The 27695-nt window shown below is 44.3% G+C and overlaps 1 protein-coding gene across 2 annotated transcripts in view; it reads left to right on the plus strand.

Moving 5' to 3' along the window:
- Positions 1-27695, plus strand: part of SLC25A16 (solute carrier family 25 member 16) — a 59219-nt gene that overhangs the window by 20475 nt on the left and 11049 nt on the right. For both annotated transcript variants that reach the window (XM_030204847.1, XM_030204849.1), the window contains exons 3-6: positions 6948-7081; positions 11771-11834; positions 19069-19190; positions 24544-24610. In XM_030204847.1, coding sequence (XP_030060707.1) covers positions 6948-7081; positions 11771-11834; positions 19069-19190; positions 24544-24610 — 387 coding nt within the window. The remainder of the gene's footprint in view (positions 1-6947; positions 7082-11770; positions 11835-19068; positions 19191-24543; positions 24611-27695) is intronic.

The following is a 27695-nucleotide window of genomic DNA, read 5'->3' on the forward strand; positions in this document are numbered from 1 at the left end:
TCCTACCAGCTCTACACGAGCATACACATGCGGAACAATGTGCGACAGTTGGCGGGCTTGGTTGATGCGCTCCCCCCTGAGCAAGCCAAGCCTTTTCAGGAGGTGGTCAGGCAGCTGAAGGCGTGCAGAAAATTCCTGGCCAGAGGGGTGTATGACACCTTTGATGTTGCGTCCAGGGCCGCTGCTCAAGGTGTGGTGATGCGCAGGCTCTCATGGCTGCGTGCCTCCGACCTGGAGAATAGAATCCAGCAGCGGATTGCGGACTCGCCTTGCCGTGCGGATAACATTTTTGGAGAGAAAGTCGAACAGGTGGTAGAGCAGCTCCACCAGCGGGACACCGCATTCGACAAGTTCTCCCGCCGGCAGCCTTCAGCCTCTACCTCTACAGGTAGAAGATTTTTCGGGGGAAGGAAGGCTGTTCCCTACTCTTCTGGTAAGCGTAGGTACAACCCTCCTTCTCGACAGCCTGCGGCCCAGGCTAAGCCCCAGCGCGCTCGCTCTCGTCAGCAGCGTGCGCCTCAGCAAGGCCCCTCGGCTCCCCAGCAAAAGCAAGGGACGAGCTTTTGACTGGCTCCAGCAGAGCATAGCCGCCATCCAAGTGTCAGTGCCGGGCGACCTGCCAGTCGGAGGGAGGTTGAAAGCTTTTCACCAAGGTGGCCTCTCATAACCTTCGATCAGTGGGTTCTCCAAATAGTCCGGCAAGGATACACCCTCCATTTGGCCTCAAAACCTCCAAATTGTCCACCGGGAGCTCAGTCTTAAGCTTCCAGCACAAGCAGGTACTTGCAGAGGAACTCTCCGCCCTTCTCAGCGCCAATGCGGTCGAGCCCGTGCCATCCGGGCAAGAAGGGCTGGGATTCTATTCCAGGTACTTCCTTGTGGAAAAGAAAACAGGGGGGATGCGTCCCATCCTAGACCTAAGGGCCCTGAACAAATATCTGGTCAAAGAAAAGTTCAGGATACTTTCCCTGGGCACCCTCCTTCCCATGATTCAGGAAAACGATTGGCTATGCTCTCTGGACTTGAAGGATGCCTACACACACATCCCGATACTGCCAGCTCACAGACAGTATCTGCGATTTCAGCTGGGCACACGTCACTTCCAGTACTGTGTGCTACCCTTTGGGCCCGCCTCTGCGCCCAGGGTGTTCACAAAGTGCTTGGCTGTAGTAGCAGCGGCACTTCGCAGGCTGGGGGTGCACGTGTTCCCATATCTCGACGATTGGCTGGTGAAGAACACATCCGAGGCAGGAGCCCTGCAGTCCATGCAGATGACTATTCGCCTCCTGGAGCTACTGGGGTTTGTGATAAATTATCCAAAGTCCCATCTTCTCCCAGTGCAGAGACTCGAATTCATAGGAGCTCTGCTGGATTCTCGGACGGCTCGCGCCTATCTCCCAGAGACGAGAGCAAACAACTTGTTGTCCCTCGTCTCCCGGGTGCGAGCGTCCCAGCAGATCACAGCTCGGCAGATGTTGAGATTGCTAGGCCACATGGCCTCCACAGTCCATGTGACTCCCATGGCCCGCCTTCACATGAGATCTGCTCAATGGACCCTAGCTTCCCAGTGGTTCCAGGCTGCTGGGGATCTAGAAGACGTAATCCACCTGTCCACGAGTTTTCTCGAATCCCTGTATTGGTGGACGATTTGGTCCAATCTGACTCTGGGACGTCCTTTCCAAATTCCTCAGCCACAAAAAGTGCTGACCACGGATGCGTCTCTCCTGGGCTGGGGAGCTCATGTCGATGGGCTTCACACCCAAGGAAGCTGGTCCCTCCAGGAACGCGATCTGCAGATCAATCTTCTGGAGTTGCGAGCGATCTGGAACGCTCTGAAGGCTTTCAGAGATCGGCTGTCGCACCAAATTATCCAAATTCAGACAGACAACCAGGTTGCCATGTACTACGTCAACAAGCAGGGGGGCACCGGATCTCGCCCCCTGTGTCAGGAAGCCGTCAGCATGTGGCTCTGGGCTCGCCGTCACGGCATGGTGCTCCAAGCCACATATCTGGCAGGCGTAAACAACAGTCTGGCCGACAGGTTGAGCAGGATTATGCAACCTCACGAGTGGTCGCTCAATTCCCGTGTAGTGCGACAGATCTTCCAGGTGTGGGGCACCCCCTTGGTAGATCTCTTCGCATCTCGAGCCAACCACAAAGTCCCTCAGTTCTGTTCCAGGCTTCAGGCCCACGGCAGATTGGCATCGGATGCCTTCCTCCTGGACTGGGGGGAGGGTCTGCTGTATGCTTATCCTCCCATACCTCTGGTGGGGAAGACTTTGTTGAAACTCAAGCAAGATCGAGGCACCATGATTCTGATTGCTCCTTTTTGGCCGCGTCAGATCTGGTTCCCTCTTCTTCTGGAGTTGTCCTCCGAAGAACCGTGGAGATTGGAGTGTTTTCCGACCCTCATCACACAGGACGAAGGGGCGCTTCTGCATCCCAACCTCCGGTCCCTGGCTCTCACGGCCTGGATGTTGAGAGCGTAGACTTTGCCTCTTTGGGTCTGTCAGAGGGTGTCTCCCGCATCTTGCTTGCTTCCAGGAAAGATTCCACTAAGAGGAGTTACTTCTTTTTATGGAGGAGGTTTGCCGTCTGGTGTGACAGCAAGGCCCTAGATCCTCGCTCTTGTCCTACACAGACCCTGCTTGAATACCTTCTGCACTTGTCTGAGTCTGGTCTCAAGACCAACTCCGTAAGGGTTCACCTTAGTGCAATCAGTGCATACCATTACCGTGTGGAAGGTAAGCCGATCTCAGGACAGCCTTTAGTTGTTCGCTTCATGAGAGGTTTGCTTTTGTCAAAGCCCCCTGTCAAGCCTCCTACAGTGTCATGGGATCTCAATGTCGTTCTCACCCAGCTGATGAAACCTCCTTTTGAGCCACTGAACTCCTGCCATCTGAAGTACTTGACCTGGAAGGTCATTTTCTTGGTGGCAGTTACTTCAGCTCGTAGAGTCAGTGAGCTTCAGGCCCTGGTAGCCCAGGCCCCTTACACCAAATTTCATCATAACAGAGTAGTCCTCCGCACTCACCCTAAGTTCTTGCCAAAGGTTGTGTCGGAGTTCCATCTGAACCAGTCAATTGTCTTGCCAACATTTTTTCCCCGTCCTCATTCCTGCCCTGCTGAACGTCAGCTGCACACATTGGACTGCAAGGGAGCATTGGCCTTCTATCTGGAGCGGACACAGCCCAACAGACAGTCCGCCCAATTGTTTGTTTCTTTTGATCCCAATAGGAGGGGAGTGGCTGTGGGGAAACGCACCATATCCAATTGGCTAGCAGATTGCATTTCCTTCACTTACGCCCAGGCGGGGCTGGCTCTTGAGGGTCATGTCACGGCTCATAATGTTAGAGCCATGGCTGCGTCGGTAGCCCACTTGAAGTCAGCCTCCATTGAAGAAATTTGCAAAGCTGCGACGTGGTCATCTGTCCACACATTCACATCTCATTACTGCCTGCAGCAGGATACCCGACGCGACAGTCGGTTCGGGCAGTCAGTTCTTCAGAACCTGTTTGGGCTTTAGGATCCAACTCCACCCCCCGAGGGCCCTGTTTGCTCTGTTCCAGGCTGCACTCTCAGTTAGTTGGTAAATTTTTTAGGTCAATCTCAGTTATGTCCTCGCCGTTGCGAGGCCCAATTGACCATGGTTGTTGTTTTGAGTGAGCCTGGGGGCTAGGGATACCCCATCAGTGAGAACAAGCAGCCTGCTTGTCCTCGGAGAAAGCGAATGCTACATACCTGTAGAAGGTATTCTCCGAGGACAGCAGGCTGATTGTTCTCACAAACCCGCCCACCTCCCCTTTGGAGTTGTGTCTTCCCTTGCTTTGTTTTGCTACATATGGGACTGACGAACACGAGCCGGTTCGGGCGGGAAGACGGCCGCGCATGCGCGGTGCGCAGGAGCGCGCGAGGACTAGCAAAGGCCTTTGCTAGTGAAGTTTCCGATTGGAGGGGCTGCCGTGGACGTCACCCATCAGTGAGAACAATCAGCCTGCTGTCCTCGGAGAATACCTTCTACAGGTATGTAGCATTCGCTTTATGCTGTATGCTGACGTCTACCATGCAAATAAATTTCTGTTTGGAATTAATTTCTGCATCATGCACCTGGTAACATGGTTACATACTGTGCTTCTGCCAGTGGTAGCTTTCTGCATCAGCCCTTCCGTGTGAGGCTTGAACAGTATATTTCCTAGTATCCTGCAGGAGTTGAAAGGTTGCACTATTCTGTTTTGTGAATGATCAGGAAGCCAGCTCTAGCGTGGAATTCACTAGAACCTTGCAGACCTGACTGAGGAGCATAGCCAGTCAGATGTGAACTAGGGCCCTGTCCTACTTCTGAAAAGTATCCTCTCAGCAGACCTACTGGAGTTTCCCCAAAAACTAATTTTATTTTTTTCCCCTTTTTTCAGTTGGTGTTTATAACATTGAACATTTTTTTGTTGTTGTGCTGTTGAAGCCTACTCCAGGCAATCCAACTTTGATAAACTCCAGTAGTTGGGCAGTATGTTCAGTGCCGGGCAAACTTCTGTGGTTTGTGACTTGAAAATGAGAAGGACAGATAAAGAATATATGTTATGTTGCATCATATGCAATGAGTTTCTTATTGGGCAGACTGGATGGACTGTGCAGGTCTTGAGCTGCTGTCATCTCTTTGTTAGTATGTTTCTCTATGACTAGTCACTCATTCCAGCATTTCTGTTTTATTTGGTCTGCAGATATGTTCTAGAATCTGTATGACCCTGGGTTTTGCAAGGATCTTAGTTTCTCTAGCAACCACCATGGAATTGCTTTTAGGATGATATAATTGCCCAGAGACTGGTGGATACCCAGTTTGTGGGTGGGTGATTTCCAGTACAGGTGAAGTGTCCTCCAAGCATTGCTCAGACCCCAACTGACTACGGGTTAACACTGAGTGAGTAGTAAGGTTGGTGCTAAGGCGGCATCTGACCTTCAGTTATGGAAGGTTCATGTATTTTGTCATATTTTTGTTCACAAATTGCCATCTGGATTAGGCAGATTTTTCGAATAGCACATAGTCCACTAATGACTTCCAATGACCATCTCATGGAAGAGGAAATTTGGTTTCTTAACTTTTTCCAGTGAAGCTTCTGGGAAGTAGTTATTGCAGAAGTGTTTTGCAGTTTGTGATATTAGCGTTGGTCCCTGGAGTATTGAAGCCTTTTGCTATAAGATGTATCCAGTGAGCACCAGAACAGTTTCTTGTTTGGAGTTTCTTCTAAGTCTCATCTTGGAAACACTTGCAGTATTACTTGTAAACAAAGTTGCATACTATGTATTTGGAATCTCTGTTCAGTCTGTTACTTTTACTACAGCTTCAATTAAATATTCAGCATTGTATGCATTTCCTGAGGTAACAACTGTTTCAATAAGGAGGATGTTTCTTTCTCTTGTCACACAAACCGGGTCTCGACCAAAGTTTCTTAGGATCTTGGAGCCACACTGGAATTTTTATTTGTGCACATTTATAAACCACATGTGCATAATGTGCTCTAGGTGATGCACAGCAAGTTATTTATTAAAGTGGTAGGAAGGAGTGGCTAAAAGGCTACTTCTATCCTCATTGCCCACCCAGCTAGAATGCAGTGGCTTACCAAGGTGGGGGCGGTCCGCCCCGGGTGCACGCCACTGGGGGGGTTGCCGCGCACCTGTCTGCTCCACTCGTTCTGTGCTCCCTCTGCCCTGGAACAGGGGGGGGAGGTGGCCTTTCACCGGGGGTGGAGGGGTCGTGCTGCACCCGGGGGGGGGGGGGGGGCATCGGCGATCCGCCCCGGGTGTCAGCCACCCTAGGAATGCCACTGCTAGAATGTATCTGGCAGTGGAGAGAGGCTTTAGGCTGTGGTTGGTGGTGGTGGGGAGAATCTAAAGGTGCAACTGCTAAAGGCAGGTGGGAGTAATGCTTCCACCCCCTACTCTAAGCAGTTGCAGCTTTAGCCTTTCACTGTTGCCAACCTACCCTCAGCAGCTGCAGTTATAAACTCTCTGCATTTCTAGTCCTACCAGCTCCTAGCAGCAACCTCTCTGAATCTTTGCTTTCCCCATAAGCAGTAGCCCGTTTCAGTCCTCCTTCCCCTCTCCCCCCACCCCCCGCAGTAGCCTCTACAATCCCTCTTGTCTTCCCCCCTCCCTCCCCCCCCCCAAGAAAAAGATTCTTAAGTTTAAATTGCACTTACCTACAGGACTGGTGGAGAATCCCTTCCTTAGTAACAATGTTCCATATGTGCTGCATCTCTTTCCCACTGGTAAAGGAATGTCATCTAAAATATTCCCCAAATGAGGTCTCTTACAGTTTGCTGCTGTGAAGGCTTTTCCCCGTATCCCAGTCTGACATTTCTTCCTCAGTACTGCAGGAGTGCGTTCTGCTGCTCAAGTTGTTTCACTTTGTTTGCTCCCCAGATTCCTCCTGTTTGCCCAGATCTGTTTCATCCTTCAAAATCCTCTATTCATTGACTTTTATTTTCTTTGTTTTTTTTTTTAAATAGAGGTAAGGTCTTCAAGACATCAGGCTCAGGGGCTGGTCAGGATTTGCAAGGGTCTCGGTGTCTCTAGAAGTCATCAGGGAATTGCTAATTCTTTGTATGTACTAATGTTTAAAAAACCATGTTCATAGAATACAATTAGAAGTTTCTTTGCTGCTGGTAAGTGTGTGACTTTGAGTATGATGGTTTTGATTGGGGGTAATTACTTTATACAATATGGGACAGCATGACACTATCTTGTTGTTGAGCCTCACTGTTTCGATTTTGTTGGCTTGTGTGTAATGTCCCTGTCCTTGCATTGATATTTAATATCTTTGAGTTGCCTATCTTTTTTTTTTCATAGCTGATGTTCACTAACATGAAATGTTTGTAGACCTACTAGTCTCACTTTTCTGATCATGTTGTAAAAGTATCTTAAATTTTGGATGGCTGTTTTTGTTTTTGCAGGAGTTTTTTCCACATTATGTGCTGTCCCTAAAAAGGAGGGCTTTCTTGGACTGTATAAAGGAAATGGGGCAATGATGGTCAGGATCTTTCCTTATGGAGCAATCCAGTTTATGGCATTTGACCACTACAGAAAGGTAATTTGTTTGCTCTTGTTTTCAGTTTCAGTAAATAACCATTCAAAATAGCAGTCACCTCTGAACAGCATAGAAGAAGAAATTAATGTTTAGAACATATGAGTAAAGGAGAAGTGCTGAGATAATTGTAGTGTCTGTTTAAACACAGGTCAGTTTAGATTCTAGGTATTTTTCCTGGCATTCTAGGACTTGTGTGCGATCAGTGGGGAGAAGAAATAAAATGCAGGCTTTGGCTTCTTCAAAGTGCATAGTAAAATTGCTCTTGATGTTAACCTTTTTGACAAGTGCTCGGGATACCCACCTGACTACACTACTAGTACTTGAATCTTGAAGACAGTGTTCAGTTTACTGCAGTGACAGTTTTAGAATGAACTGACCTTAAACTTCATCCTCCTAGACAAGTGGATAATGTTCCTGAACCAGTAGGTGGAGGCAGAGAACAGTTGACTCCGATTCCCAGGTTACTTTCTCTTTGCAGATGGACTTGGCAGTGGAGAAGGCATAGGAAGTGATCTAATTTGGGGTTTTGGGGTATAAGGTATTGTGGAAGATAATCATCAAGGAATGAGAGGCACCAGAATTATGGACAGGCTTTAGCCACTTCCCAGGGGAGAGCTAGAAAAGCTGTTTCATCTGCCAGAGATGGATGCCCTCATGACAGCTGTTAACTGGAGTAGTAGCCTAATGGTTAGTGCAGTGGGCTTTGAACGTGGCGATCTGAGTTCAATTACCACTGAAGCTCCTTGTGAGCTTTGGCGTTACTTAACCCTCCATTGCTCATGGTACAAAAACTTAGATTGTGAGCCCTCTAGGAACAGAGAAAATACCTGCATACAATGTGTACAGTGCTGCATATGTCTAGTAGCCCTATAGAAATTAGTAGTGGTAAGAACACTATACCTGTGGAGGGTGGTGTGGCCTTGAAGGATGTCCACAACAGAAGAATTGAGATCTTTTTAAAACAAGCTCTCCAGGTGACAGTCTGTGGGGTCTACCTGCCTTGTGTCCTACTTCAGTGGACCCAACTAATGCTGGCTTTCCTGAAGTGTCACGCCTAGAGTTGGGGCTGCTTACCTGGCAGATATGCTGTATGATTTTGTTCAAATCTGGGTTAGATTGGATGCATCTGTAGTTGTGATAAGGAGATAGTTTTGACGGAGGAATTGGATGGAAGATTTTTTTTCCAAGTCTCTTGCTTAAGCATACTCCCTTTTTTGGGGGAAGAATCATGTTTGATAGGACCTCAAAGCTGTTGAAAGACCTGGGTATGGCAAGGCCTTAGAGGCTTTCATAACATTGGGCTTGTTCTCAACAAAGGGCTCAGGGAGCAGGACACATAGGGTTTGCAATGGATTTTAGGTACAGGAAGCAGACTGGATGTAGTTTCTCTGGATATTTTTCAGGCTACTTTAAGAGTAAGCTCTTTGGGGGACCCACAAACCCAGAGATGGGTGTGGGACTTGGCTGCTGGAGGAAAAGTTGCTTAATGAGGATCAATGAGCCCAGTCCAAGGGGCTGCTGATGGGAGAATACCTGAGCCTGCTGTTTGCAGAGTGGAGCTGAATAACCTTAGACCAGTGAGTCCTGGAGATGTGTGACAAGGCTAGTCTTTGAAATTTACAGAACCACTTTCTGATGTCGTCTTGGTTCTTCCTTTGGCTCAGAGCATGTTTCCCTCTAGGTACCCTGACATATTGGGGAGCGCTGTTCGACAGCAGGCACAAGCAAGGGCTGACTGAATTCCATTCAGGTGGAGATTGCGGTGTTCTGCTTTTTGGGGCAGAGGGATTCTCTTGCAACTTATCCAGTCATTGCTCACTTCTTGAAGGGAATGAAGCACATTTATCCTCTCTGTCGGCCAGTGATGCTACAGTGGGAGCGTAATTTGGTTCCGAAGGTATTGGTGGGTCTGCCATTTGAGCCACTGAAGCACAGCACATTAAAGGCTTTGTTTCTAGTGATGATTTATTAAGCCAGGCAGTGTATCAGGTGCTATCTTGTAGGGCCCCATATCTTTCTGACAGATTTCTCATATTGCTAGTGGGTTTGTTTGTTTGTTTTGCCTGAGGTTCTCTCTCTATGTAATTTAAATTGGGCAGTCTGTCTCCTGGCTTTTTTTGAAGACTATCCAAAAAGATTAGAGCAGTGGTTCCCAAACCTGGTCATGGAGGCACCCCAGCCAGTCAGGTTTTTAGGATTTCCACAATGAATATTCATGAGGGAGATTTGCATGCACTTCCTCCACTGAAAAGGGTGTAAGCTGCATCCTGGGCAGAGGTCAGTGATGTTTTCTGAGAGCATGTGCAAGGGAACAGTTTGGTCGTCCTTGTATTCCTTTGTGAAGCACTACAGGTTGGATGGGTAGGAAGATACAACTTAAATGCCTCAACTCAGCAACACAACAAAACCAAAGCTCATACTGGACATAACTTAATTCTTCTTCTTACGATTCCCCAATGTGTCTGTCACACATGAACTTTACCACAACAACCTCACTTTGTATTTGTTATAACCGGTATTGGCGATTGCCTCTGCGGTACTGTGTAAGCCACATTGAACCTGCAAATAGGTGGGAAAATGTGTGATACAAATGTAACAAAATAAATAGATAGTGCTTTTGGAATGGTGGGAGGGCAGGGCAGCCTTCAAGGGGGCTGTATCTCAACCCATCTGGGATGGTGAAGCTTGGATATATTCCACTTGTCTAGACTGCTCTAGCAAGAGGATGAGGAAGGTGAAATTTGTTCTTGCCTGCTAGACCAGTCAAGGACCTTACCAGAAAGAAGAGCGAAGAAACTGAAGTACTTTAGATACTTGTATTCCTTAACAAGCTGCAGGCTTGGGAGTCTGGGATAGTGGGGGTTCTTGCTGTAGTTTTCCTGTTGATAGTTTCTTTACTGTGTTAGTAGTTTTAGATTTGGAATGTCGTGTCACCTTTAACAAAAATATACTGGCAAGCTCCAGAACTTCACCAATCTGGTGGTAATGTCAGTGAAAATCAATGTTCTGTCTCCATCTCCTGTTTGGGGAGCATTACCCACTTGTATGTATTAGTCTAGCAGGACCCAAAGAAACAAAGTTAGCAGGTAAGAACAAATTTCCATCTATAACGCACTTCATAGCACTTGTTTTGGGTTTCTTTTGGGTGGGTGGACCTGCAGATTTTATCAGGGCTGCTGTGAGAGGGGGACCCGGCGCCGGGGTGTCTCTCTCCTGACAGGACCAGAGTGATCGCATCCCGACAGGAGCAGGAGAGAGGGAACTCTGGCGCCGGCCCTCCCTTGGAGTCTGGAGAGGACCCTGAGGAACAGACCTTCAGGTCTTCCTCCAGCGCTGCTCTTCTGCCCATTGCTTGCTGAGTGGCTTAGTTTCCTCTCAAGTGTGCATGCTTGGTTTTGAAACAGAGCATGCCCTGAGAGAAAAAGCAGCCACAGGAGCAGACAGTCGGCAGAGTGAAGAGTCCACGTTGGAGGAACATGTCTTGCTGCATGCATCTAGTAGCGCTATAGAAATGATGATTAGTAGTAATTGCGGCAGCAATCCTGGGGGGGTGGGCAGCAGCGGCTGATGATCGGGGGCGGGGCGGTTCATTCTCTTGGTAGCCCTGGATTTTATAACAGAACTGGATAGAGCAAATCAGAAACCTCATTCATGAATTTGCAGGTTTTGCTAAGACGCACTTTCCTTGTCCGACATAGCTAGACAAATTGAGCTAGTGAGCATTCAGATGTAAACATGGGATAGCTGCTCCTGAAGAAAGAACAACATGTTTGTTTCTGCCTATTTCAAAATATTGGCTGTTGGAAAATTTTCTTGACTTGTGATTTTGATGAGCAAGCCCCAAATTTAGGGAAAATCTTTTTTTTTTTTTTAATGTATAAATGGTTCTTTTTAAAGGAGTGAATCACTGTTTTGTTTTTTGTTCAAATATTTTCATTTGCGATTTTATATATATTAAGACTCCTTATTAGTTCATTGCATTTATAACCCATGTCAAAAAACAATTTGATGAATATAAAGACCTAGAACACATCTGGCTACGGGGAATTATTTTGGAGCTAGGAATTAATGTAGACAAGAAAGGGAGGGTTGTGGCACTGTTATGTACTACTATTTAGAAGACATAGGGGTCCGCTCTTAAGTCTAGTTTTCTATTACTTGCCGTTGCACGACAGTGACATTTAATGGCCAGACATGGGGTGCACATTTGCAGGATCTGTTTCTCTCAGAAGGGGACAGAAAACTTAAAAGGGGGAAAACTTTGGGTATTTGTTAATGAAAGCTCATGTCATGGTTCTAGTTAAGCTTGGAATCCAAAAGAACCCAAATTGCTGGGCACACTTGGAAATGGTGAGCCAGCGCAAGGGGCATCTGTCAAGGAGTAGCGTAGCAAAAGCTGGAATAGAACTAGGAGAGTTCCAAAGAAGATACCAGCAATGATGCTTCATGTTATGGCCCTAATAGTACCATCTCAAGAAAGAAACAAGACACAAGTTGATTTACAGATGAGTAGGAGCAGTTTTAGTGCCACTTCCAGAAGGAAGTTCTGTCTGGAATTTTCTCAAGCTACAGTTGTAGGGAGGCAGCTAGGGAAATGAGGGCTTTTTCTCAAATTTGTCTGAGGAGTGGGAGATGGGAAATACCTGTAAAGGAAATTGAATTGCATAATATTCAGTTTTCTGATTTTAGTTCGTAAAGCTGAAGCTCGGGATATCTGGACATGTACATCGATTAATGGCTGGATCCATGGCAGGTGTGGACTTTTCTTTTGCATTTTATGGCCAATTTAGTTCACATAGAGGCATATTTTCCTTTTGTTTCAGTAGATTTACTTCTTTGTCAAATTGAATTTACACTGTGCTGACCTTTAAATTATGTCCCTGGGCTGGAAGAATCATATTCAAGGTTAAAACTTTCTTATCTGATTTTGGTTAAGGTATGTTTAGAAGAAGCATTATTGTACATGATTTAACATTTTTTTTTTAAATTTTTTTTATCAATGGGGTTTTGTCCTCTTTTTTTTTAGTAGGGACAAAGCAGTTTTAACAGCTGTCAAGACATTTCTCCAGCTTCAGAACCAGGCAGGCTTCAAGAGCTGTCCTGGATGTAGCAGAGAAAATGTGTCAAGTAGAGCTGTACAGCCAGGGGCAAACCCTCTTCATTCATCCAGGGTCAGGTTTCAGCTCTGGCTGGTCCTGGTTGAACGTTTGTTGCTGCAGGCCCAAATTCCATGAACAAAAAGCAGCAAGAACTATGTTGTTCTTGTATGCAACATTTCCCCCTTAAAATAGTTTTAGGTTTGGAAAGCCCTGCCAAGGCTGTCTGCTGTTGGGTTTTCAGAACATCCATAATATAAAATAGGTTTCCGTACTTTTTTTTTGGGGGGGGGGGGGGGAAGCATGTTTGTGTCATTCTTGCTCCTTGTGGAAATCCTGAAAACTCCAACTGGCTGTGGGAACACAAGGACAGGTTTGAGAAACCCTTCCCTTGATTTTTTTTTTTCACACAGTACTCTTGGCAGTATAATAAAACTCTACAAAAGACACCTAGCCAAATACTGTAGTAGGTTTGATATGGCCAGTACTACAATTGTTGGGCCTCTTTTTTTTTTTTTTTTCATATATGTAGGTGGTGATTTTGTTTTTCCTTGATCTGGCAGTTTCCTCCTCCTCCTCCAATTAGGCTTTCAGATCAATTGGAACAAGTATGTGTATCTGTTGCCATGAGTCTTAATTCATGACTACTGGTGGGGGGGGGGGGGATTGCTTTTAGTGCTTAAGGCAGGCCTCGGGGCACACCCAGCCTGCTGGGTTTTCAGAAAATCTAGAATGAATATGCATGAAAGATTAGCAATCACTTGCCTCCTTGGTATGCAAATCTGTCTTGTCTATATTTATTGTGGATATCCTGAAAACCTGACTGGCTGGATGTGCCCTGAAGACTGGATTGAGAAGCACTGTTCTATTTTATACCTCCCCCTGCTTCTTTAATCCAGTTAATGTTCTCTACCAATAGCCGTGCACCAAGGTTCCTTCCATGATTGCAGGGCTCTAGACCTTGAATCTAGATATTAGGTGTTAGCTTTGCATGATGACTGTCTCCCTCATCCCAAAGATTGTGGTCACTGCCTCCACAATATCTCTGGTTTCAGAGGCACTGTGCTGGGAATTGAATCCAGATCCTTCCACATGCAGTGTATAACTGTCACTAAACAAAAAGCAGCCCAAGCTACAGATTTTATATTATGTTAATACAATTTGGGGAACTTTTGAATATTTAAAATCTTTCCCCAACTTCTTGGTTAGCTGAGAGAAATAATATACTTCATTTCATTGTTAGCTGGATCAATCCAGATGCAAGAGTTTTTGCTCGCATACAAGTAGATGGAGACAAACTAGTTTGCTGACATTGAGGTGTATTTTCAAATCACTAAAGACCAACCTGTTTGAAAAGGCATACCCTACTGACCCAACTTAAATGCCTGAACCCAGCAACACAAGGAAACCAAAACTTATAATGAACATTATGATCACTATATAACTCCCTTCTCTACGATTACTTAATGTGTCTGTAACACATTTCTTATTGGCAATTACATCACTTTGTATTTGTTTCATCACCGGAGGTGGGTGACGCCTCACGGTACTATGTAAGCCACATTGAGCCTGCAAATAGGTGGGAAAATGTGGGGTACAAATGTAACAAATTAAATAAAATAAAGTTCCATAGTAACCTATGGAACTTTGTAAGGCTAAGTGGTTTGAAAATGAGCCCCATAGTCTTATATAGGGTCCCATGCTGAAATCAGCTCTCCAGTATTCTGTCTTGAGCAAGTGTTAGGCCTGCACAGTTCTAAGCAGTCTGGCATGATAGGCTAGATGAAAAGGAACCAGGGCTTACAAGCTCTGAAGTTTTGGAACTAAAGCTCCACTCCTCCAGTTGAGACTGTATTAACACGGTTTTTTTGTTTACATTTTACCAAGAGCACTCCCCCCCCCCCCCTTATCAATATCTTGGGGTCAGCCTACCTGCAGTAGTTGGCTGTCCCTCTCTCCCCAAGGCAGATTCCAATTATAGAGGATAAGGCTTAGCAGAGAGTGCTACTTACAGTGAGATTTCTGTGACAGTTGGCACAAATGATCGGTGCCTTGCCTCCATCTCCACGCAGGGGGTGTTTAGACACTTCAGGGAGATCTGAGACAAGGTCTACAAGCCCCGTCTTTGGGCTGAGGCCAGATGCAGGACCAGAAGACTACTGCATGTGCAGATACCACAGGAATGGTGACCTTCCTGTCATTGTGTGGCATTCGTTGAAGGGAAGATTGATTTGGGCCCTTCTTGCTGTTCCCAGAATCAAGAATGAAGGCACAGTTCCTTCAGTTGGAGGACCTCTGCCCTTTGGGAGATGTCTTGTTCTTTTTTTTTTTTTTTTTAAACTTCTGAATTTTGTTGCTGCATCAGGCCTATTTCTGTAGTCGGGGGACTTGGGTACCCTCTCTTATAACCCTACAGGGTGATCATCAGCCCTGAGCTTGGGAACAAGTCACTCGGGCATGAAACAGAGGGAGATATCCCTGTTTTTGAGGGCTTCCTAGGTGATTTGTAATGATCAGAGATGTAGAGGAAAGAGATTCCTAAGAAAGACAAGGAAGATGGCAATCAGTCTGGAAAAAGTTAAAACTGCTCTCCTTGATAATCTGGTCCCTGTTCGCCGTGGACATAGTCATTCTTCCAGAGGAAGCTAAGATTTCTGTTTTGGTAGGCATTAAGGCTACCCAAGATTGGTCTTATATCCCAAGGTACTAGAGTTGCCTTCTGCGGTGTGGGATGTGCCATAACCAGACTTCACATTCACCAATTTGAGAATTGGTCTGTGGATTATGCCTTCAGTATACTCTTGAAACTCTCTTTTAAGGAGAACATGATTTTTGGGGAGGATATCATGGACTTGGTTGGGTTTCAGGTCGTGAACAGTCCAGAGGGTACCAAGGGTCCCCCTGTGGCCAGGGAAGTAGTTCTCTTGGTGGATTGTGTGGAGAAGCCATTATGGATGCTCTTGGAGGCCCGCATAGCAGCAGAAGAATATTCAGGCCGATTACCTAAACTGACACATATTGGACCCAGGAGAGTGGGACTTGTCCAGTTCTGCCTTCTCCCTAATAAAGGATAGATGGAGCAAGCAACTGATTGGACTTTATAGTGACTCTAAAGAATGCCAAGGTGGCAAGATTCTTCGGTCACAGAACAGAAAATATTGTTTGCACTAGACACCCTGACTCAGGCTTGGCTGGTTTATGGTTCCTCTATATGTCTTTCCCTCATTGTCTTTTCATTGACAGTCATGCAGAGTACCAAACTGGTCATGTTGGTGACTCTGGACTGGCTCAGATCTTCATAATATGCAGACCTAATGAACAATGCAGGAAATTTCCACCCCCCCCCCCCCCCCCTTCAGGTTTTCTCAGGTCAGGGTTCTGCTAATGTAGGTTCTAGTACAATTTTGTCTTGTGGCTTGGCCCTTTAAAAGTGATTTCTATTCTCTTAACGTGTGTAAGAGATTTATCTGCCTGGCCTACATCTGGATGTGGAGGTTATTTTGATGTGTGGTGTACAGAGAAAAGGATTTCTTCATTTTAAGACCCTGATTGGTCTGATCATCTCTTGGTAAGAGAGGTTCAGGAAGGGGCATGGCTTTAAATTCTCTTAAGCTTCAAATAGCTGCCCTTGCCTGCTATAGAGGCTGTGATCTTTCTAAGGATATGTCTTGCAGCATATCTGGATATCTCACATTTGATGATGGTAAAAGATCTTTTTCTTTCTAGAGCATTTATGTTCACATAGGTTCTCTTAAGTTTGTGCTTAAGACTCTGGTTTTGTGTGTATTTGAACTGATTGGGAATGAGTTTGTCTGTTAAGGAATTTGCCTTGAAGGCAGCTTTGCCATGTCAGTTTTTTTCAACCAGGCAAATATTGGAACTGTAGACCCTGTCTTGTACGGAGCATTTTTATCTTCTCATCCTCCCCCCCCTCCCCCTCCACCCCAAGGAAGAAGTTTGTTAGGATGCATCCCAAGGTCTGAATCGGGTGGTTTGCCTGCCAGGCTTCCAGAAAGATTAGTCTCAAGAGGATTAGATTCTTATATCCATTGATGTGTACAGAATATTACTGAGAGATCCAAAGGTGTGTTCATTGTATTCCTCAAATCACATTTGTTCCTCCTCTTTACTGGCGTATACCAAAGGGGAAGCCACTTCTAGGCTTCTATGGCTTGCTGGATAAAGAAAATGTTTTCAGCGTGTTTCTAGGGACGTCCTTGTTCTAAGGTGCTGTCAAGGCCTTTGACCAGGGCATTGGCCTGTACATGTGCAAAATCTCTAAATTTAGATTTCCTCCGAGGAGATCTGTTCAGCGTGGTCATTTGGCATTTGGCAAACTACTTGTTTGGATTAGTTTGCCACAGGAATACTGAAGAGCCTGATATGTTTGTTCTCTGTCTCCATCTGCAGGTAAGGGAGCAAAAACACATGTATCTGGACTGGTTGTGAGGAAAAATTTGCAGCTACGATTAAATTTATGGTCTTTTTTTTTTTTTTTTTTTTTTGTTAGCTGCAAATTTTTTCCTCAACGTGTGGTCTTCCAAGTCAATTTAATTTTGATATACTGCTAATGGAATACCCTCATGGTGATTTTTAAATGGAATTCAATTTAAAAGAAGGAAATCTATAAGTATATCTGTCCTGTTGTCTTGGCTTTTTCTTTTGGGGGGGGGGGGTGTTAATTAACAGCGTAGACAAAATACCTATTCAATTTTTGAAAATGAGCTGTTCTCCAGTGTAGTGACGTACCCAGAACTTGATCAAAACCAAAATTGGTATGCCAAGATGGTAACTTAATTCTTTCCTATTTATATCGGGGTTTTGGGTTTTTTTTTTTTTTTAATACTAAAGCTTTTTGATTTTCTTCTCATTTGTGGAAGGTGTTATGACTTCATAAGTCTTATTTGCTAAAGAAAGGAATACTATTACATATTAACACCCCTCCCCCCCCCCCCAAAAAAAAAAAAAAATTTTGAATCTGGCATATTGGAATACTTCTCTAATGCACATTTTTAAGGTCTTTAAGACATTAAAGGGGGAGACTTTTATATAAGTGGGGGTTAGCCCACATTGATTAGTAACTAGGGGCCCTGTTTACTAAGCCGTGCTGTAGGCATGCTAACTTTTTAGTGCGTGCTAACAATACACACTCATTATATTCCTATGGGTGTCTCTAGTGTTTAGCGTGTGCTAAAAAGTTTGCGCTCCTACAGCACGGCTTAGTAAATAGGGCCCTAGGTCTCATTACATAAAATGGACCTGTGCTAAAATAGCACACGTTAGTGATAAAATAACATGTCTTAACAGTAGTCCACATTGGTAACTATGCCCTTTAGCCACAGATTGCCAAACAATCTGTCAGACTGCACTGAATCTCCCCCCCCCCCAAAAAAAAAAAAAAAAAATTGCAGTTTTCAAGCTAGCTAAAATTTACTGGCATACCTCTTCTCAGGTCACTTCACTGGCTTCCAATCAGATACCGCATACAGTTCAAGCTTCTCCTTCACCTACAAATGCACTCAGTCTGCAGCCCCTCATTACCTCTCTACCCTCATTTCCCCTTATGTTCCTGCCCGTAACCTCCGCTCACAGGACAAATCCCTCCTCTCAGTACCCTTCTCCACCACCGCCAACTCCAGGCTCCGCTCATTCTGCCTCGCCTCACCCTATGCTTGGAATAAACTTCCTGAGCCCTTACGCCAAGCCCCCTCCCTACCCATCTTCAAATCCTTGCTCAAAGCCCACCTCTTCAATGTTGCTTTCGGCACCTAACCTTTATACCTTTCAGGAAATCTAGACTGCCCCTATTTGACTGACTGTACATTTGTCCTTTAGATTGTAAGCTCCTTTGAGCAGGGACTGTCCTTCTATGTTAAATTGTACAGCGCTGCGTAACCCTAGTAGCGCTTTAGAAATGTCAAGTAGTAGTAAGGGTTATGTAAGCTAACTAACTCAGAATTTATCTTCCTCTTGCTACTCTGTGTAGTTTTATTTTTGTAAAAAACAAACTATCTTGGAAGCAAGCTACATGTTTATGATTTAACGTTTTTATTGATGACACTTCAAAGGAGATACAACCAATAACATAAAAATATTAAGAATTAGAGCGAAACATGTTCTCATTACACACAAAATGATACATTTTGTCATCATACTTTTACATTTTCAACCCTACCCCACCTCTCTCTATTGCAACCTCAATCTATTCATGTACTCCAAAGACTAAAAGTGGCAAGCTACATGTTTAAATTTAACTTTTCACTATAAAGTCTTTTTTTTTAATAGAAATTTTACATGTTACGCAGATAGTTGTGAATTGAAGACTCATGGTACCGTAGAAGAGATCAGTTTGAATTGAGCTGAAGTCCAAAAAAAAAATGGGAGGAAACTCCCTAGCCTAAGTTAATGGGTTTACTGAACATATAATATGGAGTGTATTAAATGTTCCTCTAGTACAATGATGGCTATGCTCAGTGCATTATATGCCTTTTGCCGTTGGTTGGCATCTTTACTATGAAAAGAAGCTAGCCTTCCTTAAGGCCAACTGGATATGGGTCGAATTGGGACCCATCAGTTGAACCCAATTTAAAAGCATCTTGTTAGATTGACATGGGAATATTGCACTTACTTGGTCTTCTCTGTCACTGTTTAGTCATCTGTTAGTGTCTGGTATTTTCCAGTCTGCAGCTTCATGTTAAAAAAAACACCTTAAGAAGGAAAACTATAGTGGCTGCACCTCCCAGACGCTCTGAATCTGACAAACGGGACCAGAATTTACCATAGTGCTAAAATGTGCATTTTCATAATTTTTTGTTGAGGTACAGTTTGAAGCTTGTTCTTTTGTCTTTAACAAGCTGGAGCTTACAAAAAAATGTTTTGTAACGTTTTTAGGTATGACAGCAGTCATTTGTACCTATCCTCTAGACATGGTGCGAGCTCGCCTGGCGTTCCAAGTGAAAGGGGAGCACAACTACAGAGGCATTATTCATGCCTTCCAAACAATTTATACAAAGGTAATTGTATCCTAAGATAATCAGATTTGGTATGAAATTAATGCTCTCTTTTATGGTGATGAGGTACTAGAGCAGTGTTTCCCAAATGTTTATCCAGTATGACCTCATTTTGACACTTAAAAATATACATGACCCCAGAGGATGATGAAAGGAAAATAACAAACCTTCATCCACTTCTTCCCTCCCCACCCCACCCCACCCCCAACTTACCAAAGCATGAAGGCTGTTAACAGTGAGCAAAGGTCCATATGTGTGTTAGTTTGCTCTCGCAGTACTCTGCATGCCCACATGGGAAGAAAAGGCAATGTCCTCTTGACTGCCATTACTGAGCGTGTCATAATGGATCTCCAGAAGGATGGTAAGCTGCCCTGTTTCTGTGACCTCTGCTACAGGGTTGTTGATCACTGTGCCAAAAATTCATGAAACCAAGTTGGTAGTGTTTTGACCTTTCCAGAAAATGTTGGGTTTTTTTGTTTGTCACTTTTGATATAATTCAGCAGGATTCTCTCATTTGCTGAATAATGAGTAGGGTTACTTTGATTTGGTGGTTTGTGTCTGCATCCTCTCACCGGGCTTTTTTTTTTTTTTTTTTTTTTAAACCTTCACCTCTTTTTCTACTTTTTCTTTTTGGCTTGACAGATTTCTTTTTGATTCATTTGCGTTATGCTCAGTCTGAAACTTGGCTGCTTCCGAAAAGGAATAGAGTTGGAGGGGGGAGGAGTCAAGATGGCGATCCGAGCTTGAGAGGGTGTCGGAGGAGTGCGCTGTAACTCTCCGATTCTTCTTTGAATTTCGCAATAATATGCATCATACTAAGAGAAAGGGGGTGGTCAAGGGTTTCCAATCGTCAGCCCTTATACCTACCCCCACTCAGCAAACGCTGCGACGCTTCTTATCGAGCACCCCAGTTGGAACCGGCGAGAGGGGCCCTGCAGTTGGAACGTCCGGAGGAGCGGCGTCTCCATTAGGGGCTGAAACATAGCTATCCCTGCCGGAACTTAGTCAACCGCTTTGTCCTGCTGATCTTCGGGCCATGCAGGAGGTCTTAACAGAATCGGAAGTCGGTGACCGAAGGGCCTCTGACGGTGGTGCACAGCCCCAAGTAGCAGATGAGACGATCATGGAGCTCGCTGCTCCCCAAGCGGTAACCTTACAAACTATTTGGGCAGCGATACAAAATTTAACTAAGGCAGTTGCTAAAACATCCCAAGACACTGCTCTGTTAATAAATAAGGTAGACTCTTTATCGCTGGCCTTGGAGACTGTTAAACAAGAAGCGAAAACTCAAAACACTCGGATACAAACTGATATAACATCTCTTAAAAATGTTTCAGATATGCTAATAGTGGATAAAATGAAAGTTGCTTCAAAGCTGGAACAGCTAGAGAACTATAACAGACGATTAAATCTCAGGATTTTAAATTTTCCTATTTCTATTGGAATTTCACCAATGGATTTTCTTAAGAAATATCTTCTTGAAATTCTGGCATACCCTCAGTCTGCTATTCCACCAATTAATAGAATTTATTACTTTCCAGAATCTAAACAGTCTGAGGTGAACCCAATAGTTAAAGATCAAAATCCTGAAATAAATCTTCAAGATATTTCAGCTTTACTGGAGGAATCTATTTCAGAAGTGTCTACTCGAAGGACTTTACTGATATCGTTTGTTTTTGAACAAGATTTGAAGGCTCTTTTGAAATTATACTTCAAAAATTCACAAAAAATATTCTGTGGACAAAAAGTGTGGATCTTTCCAGATGTGATGAGAACTACGCAGGATCGAAGAAGAACTTTCCTAGCTTATAGAGAAGAAGTTAGATCTTTAGGAGCTACATTCTTGTTAGCATACCCATGCAAATGTTGTATAAAGTACATGGGGAACAAATATATTTTCTTTGATCCAGATCAGCTTAAAAAGTTCATAGAAAATAAGAAATTGCCCAGATAGTTGGTGTAAAGGTTCTAAGGGAATATAAAGATACAGGGGATTTATGGATCAGGCCATTTTCCTTTTACCTATATGTCATTAGACTCCTTAGTTGAATACTCCCCCCAAACTGATGGTGGTCTAAGGAAGCTGAGTATTTGCCTTTAGTATACCCCTTTTTTTTTTTTTTCTTTACAATTGATATAAAGATTTTGCTGTTAATAATTCTGGTTGTTATTACTTACTTTTCTAATTGCTGCTGTGTTGCAACTTATAAGTTTATTTTGTAAACTGTAAGAAACTAATAAAGAATAATTTAAAAAAAAAAGGAAAAAAAAACTTGGCTGCTTCCAAGTTACAAAGTCATGAGCTGCCTTTTACAGTTGCTTATGGGTTTTTCACCTATGTTTAATATTTTCTTCCCCCACTTCTTCTCTACCCTCTTCTTCTAAAACTAATCCAGTAATTTCAAAAGCAGTCAGTGTCACAGCCCACAGCTGCTGCAGTTCACAGTACATGTATACTAAGGATGTACACAGAAAACTTGTTTTTGTTCTGGCTTGTTTTAGGGACATTGGATGTTTTTCCTTGATTTTTGGGCATTGTTTCCAGTTTTTCATACTTTATTATTGAAACCATTAACCCATGGATTAATAAATTTTAAGGTGTGCTAATTCATGAAATGCACATCTCTGGTATGCACCCTGAGTTGACCACTAGGTATCTCTGTGCAATAAAGGGCTACCCAGAGGCTTCAGATTCAGGCACCAAGAATAGGCCGGCCCAAACTTTATCCATATGATGGAGAATTATATTACCTGACAATTAGTCCCTTCTCAGTTGAATGCTTTATGAAAGAGACCACTAACCAATTTTGTGGTTCAGAGGGTGGCTACAAAATGTGTCAGTGGTCTTTCATAAAGCATATGGAGACAAAGCTCTCGATATGCATACTTTGGAAGAAAGGCGGGAGAGAGAGGATATGATTTTTTAATACCTCTGTGGCATTAATGTACAAATGAAGGAAAACTCTGGAATGAGAGGGTATAGGATGAAGTTAAGAGGTTATAGGCTCAGGAGTAATCTAAGGAAATACTTTTTCATAGAAAGAGTGGTGGATGGGTGGACTTGCCTCCCAGTGGAAGTGGTGGAACAAGGTCCAAGAAAACAACAGGGCAACTGGTCTGCAAACTCCAAGATGGAAACACAAAAGAGCAGATTGATAAGAGAGAAATATTAATTTACTAGTCAAAAAGGCCCGTTTCTGCCTGAAATGAAATGGGCACTAGCAAGGGTTCCCCACTCCTTTCGTTGCTGTCTCCCTCTCTGTCCTCCGAGTCCCATGCCCTCCTGTCGTCGGAGGCGGGCACGGGACTCCCTTCCCATCCCCTTACGCGACTATCCCTGGTGGTCTAGAGGTACCTCTTCGGTCGGGGCAGGAAAGAAAGAGCCCCCTGTTTCCTGGTCGGAGCGCTGCTGCTAGCTGCCCTGCTGCTTCCTGTGCGAGTCTGGCTCTCGGCGTTTCAAAATGGCCGCCGAGAGTTGAAGTCTCGCGAGGCTGCTTCAACTCTCGGCGGCCATTTTGAAACGCCGAGAGCCGGACTTACACAGGATGCAGCACGGCAGCTAGCAGCAATGTTCCGGCCAGGAAAGTGGGGGCTCTTTCTTTCCTGGCCCGAGCAAAGAGGTACCTCTAGACCACCAGGGATAGTCGCGTAAGGGGAGGGGATGTGACAGGGGGGAGGGAAGGTGATGGGGGGAAGAGGGGGCGACCGGGGGCGGGGCGATAGCGTGAAAGGGGCGTGGTGATGGCGCAAAAGGGGCGGGTTGAGGGCGTGAAAGGGGCGGGGTGAGGCCTTGAAATGAGCCGGGGCAAGTGTCCTCGTTTTATGAGGCTATCTGCAGCGATTCGTTGGAAGGGGAGGAGTACTACGCCTCCCCGTTCGTTCATTTGCGTTGTTCTGTATTCCGCCCTCGACGTCATCACATGTGACGTGAGGGCGGGGCATGGAGACATGGTGAGTGTTGTGGCTTCACCACCATGAACTTACGAACCGGTGTCTGAGTGGCTGCAGTGACGTCAGTGTCTTCAGAACGTTGAGGGTGAGTTTTATTATAGTAGGTTAAATAACAAAAATATTCAGAATCAGCCCGACACAGGCCGTGTTTCGCCCAGCAGGGCTGCGTCAGGGGCTACAAAACAAATGACATGACATTTAAAAACTTGTATAATCACAAACAAAATGTGTCTAGATATACAAAATTAAAAACATATAAAAATGTATTAATATCCATAAAAATCAATGATTTATATACTCAATAGCAACCAATATAAAATATGTATATTCTAAAAGCGATATATATGAATTAATATAGAAATTATTTATAGAATCTTTGAAGTATGTAGGGCTACCAAAGGTAAAGTGTAAAAATAAAATATCACATTAGAAAACATTGAAATATAAATATCTCAACATGAAAAACAAAATGACATATCAATATAATGTAATGTTGTTTTATAATACCCGATAAATGAGTCAAAAATCAATGCGATTTAATATCAAGTTGATTAAATGAAACATAAACATTATTCATGAGCATAGATACCTAAAAGAAATTGGATAAACACAACAATAATTCTTGAGAAACAAACAATACACCCACCTATATAATATTCCTTTACTGTCGACTTGATATTAAATCACATTGATTTTTGACTCATTTATTGGGTATTATAAAAGAACAATACATTATATTGATATGTCATTATTTTGTTTTTCATGTGAGATACTTATATTTCAATGTTTTCTAATGTGATGTTTTATTTTTACATTTTACCTTTGGTAGCCCTACGTACTTTAAAGATTCTATACAAAATTTTCTATATTCATATATGTCGCTTTTAGAATATATGTATCATTTTATATTGGTTGCTATTGAGTATATAAATAATTGATTTTTATGGCTATTAATGCATTTTTTAATGTTTTTAATTTTGTATATCTAGACACAGTTTTTAAATGTCATGTCATTTGTTTTGTAGCCCCTGACGCAACCCTGCTGGGTGAAACACGGTGGTAGAGACAAGGACTGTCTGAATTTAACTAAGTGTGGAACAGATAAGTGGAATCTCTTAGGGAAAGGAGACGATAAATGGTTGCTGTGGATAGGCCAGACAGATAAGAGCCAAAACGGCCCATCCAGTCTTCATGTTTCTAAACTCAGGTTTTATCGTGAACAATGTTGTACTGTCCCAGAAAAACCTAGCTTTGATATAGCTGAATTTGTTTGAGGCTTGACTGACTTTGAAACTTTAAATGTTCCTAAAGACATTACTGAAAATACAAAAGTAAATTATGAATTTGTAATATTGTACCTTGTATATCAACCTGATGTTTTATGTCTTTTGTTCTTTCATCAAAGGAAGGTGGTTTTCGAGGGTTTTACAGAGGACTTATTCCTACTGTGCTAGGAATGGCTCCTTATGCAGGTATGTCTTACAGTAAATTAGGGAACCCATTCCAGGCTTTTCAGCAATCTTCGCCATGTAGTGTCTTGATTCACTACATATTGGCAATAGCATAATGTTGTTTTAGGTCTCTAGAACATATGGTGAAATAAGATCAGTTTGCCCATTTGTGAGGAGGCTGAAGCAAACCTGAGTGATAAACTGCCTTGTGTATTTCAAGAGGAGGGCAACTGTTTGTATTACCATAGTTTTGCTTTGCTGCTTTGAGTACATTAGACTAGTAGACTATCCCAGAGCTCAGCAAATCCCAGGGTTATGGTCGCCATGGTATCTACAAATTGCTTCCTTGCCCCTGGGATTTTTTTTTTTAATGCTGCTGAAAGGAAACATTGCCTGCTTCCCTGCTGTGATTTTTACTCTCTGGAATCTTGAGCCATGCAGGAGGGTTGGGCTGTCTCCTGAAGGCTTGGGGAAGGGGGTAGTATATATGAGAGAGGGAGACTGTGGGGAGGGGCTAGTAGAGAGGAGGGGGGTGCTTTCACAGTTGACTGCATCTTTTGAGAAGGAAGACTGCTGGTTTCTGCTAGTAATTTGCAGGCATTTTAAGGAACTGATATTTACTGATCTTCCTTTTCCTCTAGAGGCAGGCTGGAAAAATCTATAGCAAACCATTTCTAAACGAGCTGCTGATCTTAGAGGGAATTTCCTTCCCCCTCCCCCTAACACTTGACCATCTCTCTGAATGATGCTGGGTGGAGGAGGAGGAGGAAAGTAAGAGATCTTAGCTGCTGGCACACACATTCTTGGGCTGGTTCCTCCATTCAGTGAAAATTTGAGGCTTGAGCCTATCCCCTGTTCCCTGATTTTGGAAATTCAGCCCTAGAATTCTCACTCTGTTACAGAAACCAAATCTGAGACTACATGGGAAAGCCTCGGAAGTGAAAGCTTTTTTCACAATTTGTTTCCTAACTTCTAAAGGTAATCAATAGAAATAAAATAAAACATAGAAAAGAAAATAAGATACCTTTTTTTATTGGACTAACTTAATACATTTTTTTGATTAGCTTTCAAAGGTAGCCCTTCGTCAGATCAGAAGTAAGCAAATTTTGATAAGTAACAGCATATATAAGTGAAACATCAAAGTATTTCAGTGATTGAAGGGATGAGGGAGGGGTGGGCTAGGTGAGAAAGAGAGGCTGTTACTTATCAAAATTTGCTTATTTCTGATCTGACAAAGGAGGGGCTACCTTTGAAAGTTAATCAACAAATGTATTAAGTTAGTCCAATAAAAAAGGTATCATCTTATTTTCTTTTCTCTGTTTTATTTTATTCTGTTTCTATTGATTACCTTTAAAAGTGGGCTAACACGGCTACCACATCTCTTTCCTAACTTCTGAAATCATCAGGAAGATGCAGTTATGTGATGATGCTTGCCAGTGCCAATTAAACGTCTTTTGAGAACATAACGTGACATAAAGGGGTATGTTTACTAAGGTGCATTAGCATTTTGAACGCACCTTTAAAGTTAAGGCGCATTAAATTCTAACGTGCTAATACATTCCTATGGGTATATTTAGCGTTTAACGCATGTCAACCATTAACACATGTTAAAAACGTTAACGCGCATAGCGTGCATTAGTAAACATATCCCAAAATGTTTCTATTGATATTGTCAGTTCATGAAGGTGGCAACCCACCCCTCTAGGTATTTCCAGGGCTAGTTTGTCTAGGGGTCATAACTTTTGTGAGTATCTTGCTGCACCAAGTGGGGGGAAAAACTTTATCTGGTCACTGATGGACAAAAAAATGTGCTGCTTATGAATGTCAATCCAAAAAAATCTTAATCTATTGAAAAAAAAAAAAAGTAATCTGAGCTCTCTTGCTTGAATAGCAACACATTTTGAGATACCTGCACCCAGATTACATTCCATCTTATTCTTCATAGAGATAATTGCATGACACTGCTAAAAATGCCAGTGCTAAATCTAAATGCATTTTTAATACAAATATTTGGATAATAAGATGTGTGCACGTAGAAATTATTGCACTCCACCAGTCTAATTAGTTCTAAGTAAGATGGCATATGTGGTTTGTGCCTATATAGTGTGATTTAAAGGGTTCTGTATTCAGGGCCGGTCTTAGGCAGAGGCGACCGAGGCGGCCGCATAGGGCCCCGCGCGGCCCGCCTCAAGTCTGCCTCGCCTCTCCTACCACCGCCACTGCTCGCCTGCCCTCCATGTCCAGCGACACGACTCTCCAGTCCTTGTTCCCCTGCTCCACCTCCCTCCAGCCGTCTGAGCCCCTCCCCCGTCTGAGCCCCCCTTGCCCGACCCGCCAAACGATCCTCTTCTGCCACCCGACCCGCCGGCACCTCACCTGACCCAGCATTTTTAAAAAAGCTACAAGCGGCAGTGCCTCCTCACGTCTGTAAAAGAAGAAAAGTCGCTTCGTCCATTGGCCGGCCTTCCCTCATGTCCCGCCCTCTGATGTAACTTCCGCAAGGGCGGGACATGAGGGAAGGCCGGCCAATGGACGAAGCGACTTTTCTTCTTTTACAGATGCGAGGAGGCACTGCCACTTGTAGCTTTTTAAAAAATGCTGGGTCAGGTGAGGTGCGGGTGGGTCGGGTGGTAGAAGAGGGTCGTTTGGCGGGTCGGGGAGGGGGGCTCAGGTGGCTGGAGGGAGGGGGAGCAGGGGAACGAGGAGAGTCGCGTCGCTGGACATGGGTGGAGGGCAGGGGCGGGGGTTCTGGAAATAGGTGGAGGGCAGGGGGCACAGGAGGGTCACTGGACATGGGTGGATGGCAGGGGAGGGGGTTTCTGGACATAGGTTGAGGGCAGGGGGCACAGGAGGGTCACTGGACATGGGTGGATGGCAGGGGAGGGGGTTTCTGGACATAGGTTGAGGGCAGGGGGCACAGGAGGGTCGCTGGACATGGGTGGATGGCAGGGGAGGGGGGCTTCTGGACATAGGTAGATGGCAGAGGAGGGCAGGGGGCACAGGAGGGTCACTGGACATAGGTGGAGGGCAGGGGCAGAGGAGGGTCGCTGGACATGGGTGGATGGCAGGGGAGGGGGGTTTCTGGACATGGGTGGATGGAGGAGAG

The sequence above is a fragment of the Microcaecilia unicolor genome, chromosome 5 (assembly GCF_901765095.1).
Source record: "Microcaecilia unicolor chromosome 5, aMicUni1.1, whole genome shotgun sequence".
Taxonomy (NCBI): domain Eukaryota; kingdom Metazoa; phylum Chordata; class Amphibia; order Gymnophiona; family Siphonopidae; genus Microcaecilia; species Microcaecilia unicolor.